Source organism: Gallinula chloropus, assembly GCF_964237585.1.
Source record: "Gallinula chloropus genome assembly, chromosome: 30".
NCBI classification, from domain to species: domain Eukaryota; kingdom Metazoa; phylum Chordata; class Aves; order Gruiformes; family Rallidae; genus Gallinula; species Gallinula chloropus.
Window position 1 is genome coordinate 3,090,066 of NC_140115.1, and position 3,476 is coordinate 3,093,541.

The following is a 3,476-nucleotide window of genomic DNA, read 5'->3' on the forward strand; positions in this document are numbered from 1 at the left end:
CTGTCCTAAGAGAGTATTCCATGCCAATTACGTCCTGCTCAGTATAAAGGGGGGGTGATGGAAGGAGGAGGAGCAGAGGGGCGGCTCCGGGACGCGCAATTCTTGTGGGATGGTTGGGTTCCGGGACGGTTCTGGGTGGCACTGCCTGAGCTGTGGGTTCAGTGAGAAACTGCATTTTGTAGCAACAGTTTCATAGATTTTTTGCTCTAAACTCCTGTCAGCATTGTTATATTTTACCTTTCTGCTATTTTAGTAAAATATCCTTATTCCAACCCATGGGCTTTTGGTTTCTTGGTTTTGGGGTTGTTATGTGCCCCTTCCTTTTCCCTTCCCTTGCCTCTCCCACGCCCCCCCTCTTCCCCTGCTCTTTTCGTTTAAAGAGCAGGCAACTGAGCTTGTGCTGGTACCTGTATGAGATTTTGCTGCCCTGTATATTCTTTGGACAGGAAGGGGTTAATAACAGCAGCTGGTATGGTGGGGGTACAGAAAGAAATAACTACTCTGCTTTCTTTTCCTTTGGGCTAAATACAACAGCTCTGGTAACAGTTTTTGAAAATCTTCAATATCCCTGGGATATTCAAACTGGCATTTTGCTTTTTGTAGGTTTGGTGCACATGGTTCAGTTTTTCTTAAATATTAAGCACAGGGTTATGAATGCCACTCAAGAGTTTTCTCTGAGGCCAGATAATCACGAGTGGCAGGGCATGTGGCAGAGTATGGGCAAGTACCTAGCCAATTTCTCACGCCCGATGGTTTGGAGTTTCACCCCAAACAGTTACAGGACCCTGATAAAGTGACTGCATATCTGAAAAGAAATTGCCGTAAGTTTCCCAGAGATGCACAGCTTACTGCACTGTGCTGGGCCCTGGCCACTATTTACCAAACACTGCTTGATAGCAGGCAGCACTGTCAGGGGGAAAGGAAAGAAAACAGACCAACAGAGACTGCTGTATACTCTTTGCTGGGTTAGAAACTGGCTGAAGGCTGGGCCCAAACAGCTGTGGTGAATGGAGGTAAATCCAGCTGGCAGCACATCACATGTGGTGTTCTCCAGGGCTCAGTGCTGGGGCCCATCCTCTTGAACATCTTTATTAAGGATCTGGACGAGGGGATTGAGTGCAGCCTCAATAAGTTGGTACATGACACCAAATTGTGGAAGGCAGGAAGGCTCTGCAGAGCGACCTGGACAGGCTGGATCAATTGGCAAAGGCTTTATGGGGCTTGGTCATGAGATTTGGTCACAATAACAACAGGCAGGGTTAAGGTCCTGGAGCAGAGTCGCTGGAGAGCTCCCTAGAAGTATAGGATATGGGGGTGTTAGCTGAACATGAGCTAGTGCTGTGCCCAGGTGTCCAAGAAGGCCAGCGATATCCAGGCCTGGATCAGGAATAGTGTGACTGCCAGGAGTAGGGAAGAGATTGTTCCATTATACTCAGCTGTGGTGAGGCCACACCTTGAGTACTGTGTCCAGTTTTGAGCCCCTTGCTAAAAGAAGCACATTGAGATGCTGGATTGTGTCCAGAGAATGGCAGAGTAGACAGTGAAAGGTTTGCAGCACAAGTCCTGTGAGGATCAACTGAGGGAACTGGGGCGTTTTAGTCTTCAGGATGCTGAGGGAGACCTTATCACTCTCTACAAGTACCTGCAAGAAGGATATAGAGAGGTGGAGGTTGGCCTCTTATCTCAGCTAACAAGCGATAGGATGACAGGGAATGGCTTGAAATTATACTAGGGGAGATTTAGGTTAGACATCAGGAAGAATTTCTTTATGGAAAGGGTATTCAGCTATTGGAACAGGCCGCCCAGGGACGTGGTGGAGTAACCATCCCTGGAAGTATTACAAAGGTGTGCAGATGTTGTGCTTGACGACATGGTCTGGAGGTGGATTAGGCAGGATTAGGCTGTGATTGGACTTTGTGGAAGACTCTGTGACTTTATGTTTGTCACACTTCAATGAAATTCCTGTTCTGTCATGGTGGGAAAGCATTGCCATTTCAGACAAGTAGTCAAGTGATTCAGGCAATGAAAATGTTCTTATAAATATTTAATAAATGTCAGGAGAAATTTTAAGAAAGAAGAATTTGTGCAACTTTTCAGGCAGACATGATGCAAAGAGAGCACAGTCCATTGTTACCCAGCGTGTGGGTCACACTGTATCAGCAATGGGATGAATGTGGACCATCATATTCCAGTTTAAATAAACTAGAGGGAAACAAAGAAACAGCAACTAAAACCCATACTAAATAGAGACTGGTCCTTATGTGAGTTACACTGTCAGTGATATGCAGAAGAAGATGAGCAGTTCCTTGTTGCTTAGAAACATCCAGTAATCAGTTTCCACACAGCATCCTTGAGCTCCTGGTTCCTCATGCTGTAGATGAGGGGGTTCACTGCTGGTGGAACCACCGAGTACAGAAATGCTGCTATCAGGTCCAAAAACAGGGAGGAGATGGAGGGAGGCTTCAGGTAGGCAAAGAAGGAAGTGCTGACGAACAGGGAGACCACAGCCAGGTGAGGGAGGCAGGTGGAAAAGGCTTTGTGCCGTCCCTGCTGTGAGGGAATCCTCAGCACAGCCCTGAAGATCTGCACATAGGACACCACAATGAACACAAAACACCCAAAAGCTAAACAGGCACTGACCACAATGACTCCAATTTCCCTGAAGTAGGCATCTGAGCAGGAGAGCTTGAGGATCTGGGGGATTTCACAGAAGAACTGCTCAAGGGCATTGCCATGGCAGAGGGGCAGGGAAAATGTACTGCCTGTGTGCAGCACAGCATGGAGAAACCCACTGGCCCAGGCAGCTGCTGCCATGTGGACACAAGCTCTGCTGCCCAGGAGGGTCCCATAGTGCAGGGAATGGCAGATGGCAACGTAGCGGTCATAGGCCATGACAGTGAGAAGACAGTACTCTGTGGAGATGAAAAATACAAAGAAAAAGAGTTGAGCCACACATCCTGTGTAGGAAATGGCCCTGGTGTCCCACAAGGAATTGGCCATGGATTTGGGAATGGTGGTGGAGATGTAGCCAAGGTCTAGAATAGAGAGATTGAGGAGGAAGAAGTACATGGGGGTGTGGAGGTGGTGGTCACAGGCTATGGTGGTGATGATGAGGCCATTGCCCAGGAAAGCAGCCAGGTAGATGCCCAGGAAGAGCCAGAAGTGCAGGAGCTGCAGCTCCCGTGTGTGTGCAAAGGGCAGGAGGAGGAACTGGCTGATGGAGCTGCTGCTGTTGGACATCTGCTGCTGTCAAGTGTGGAGACCTGTCCAAGGAGGAAAAGGTAGTGAAAAGTTAGGGAACTCTTCCTTGAGGAAAACTTCTTCCAATTCACATTGACTCTCTATATTAAGGAAGAGATTTGTAAGGTCCCTTTTGGGAGGTCTGCTTTGTGCTGGCTTGAGCGTGTCACTGCTGGGAGGAGGGTCAGCTGTGGGCTCTGGAGAACTCAGTCCTGCCTGGCAGCAGTAAGGATACA

The 3,476-nt window shown here is 48.3% G+C and overlaps 1 protein-coding gene across 1 annotated transcript; it reads right to left on the reverse strand.

Moving 5' to 3' along the window:
• Positions 1-2,313: 2,313 nt before the first annotated feature.
• On the reverse strand, positions 2,314-3,240 carry LOC311202514 (olfactory receptor 14C36-like; the record flags this gene model as incomplete). The annotated part of the gene is made up of 1 exon (XM_084277095.1): positions 2,314-3,240. The coding sequence occupies one exon, from the start codon at positions 3,238-3,240 to the stop codon at positions 2,314-2,316; it is 927 nt and encodes a 308-aa protein (XP_084133221.1).
• Positions 3,241-3,476: the final 236 nt, after the last annotated feature.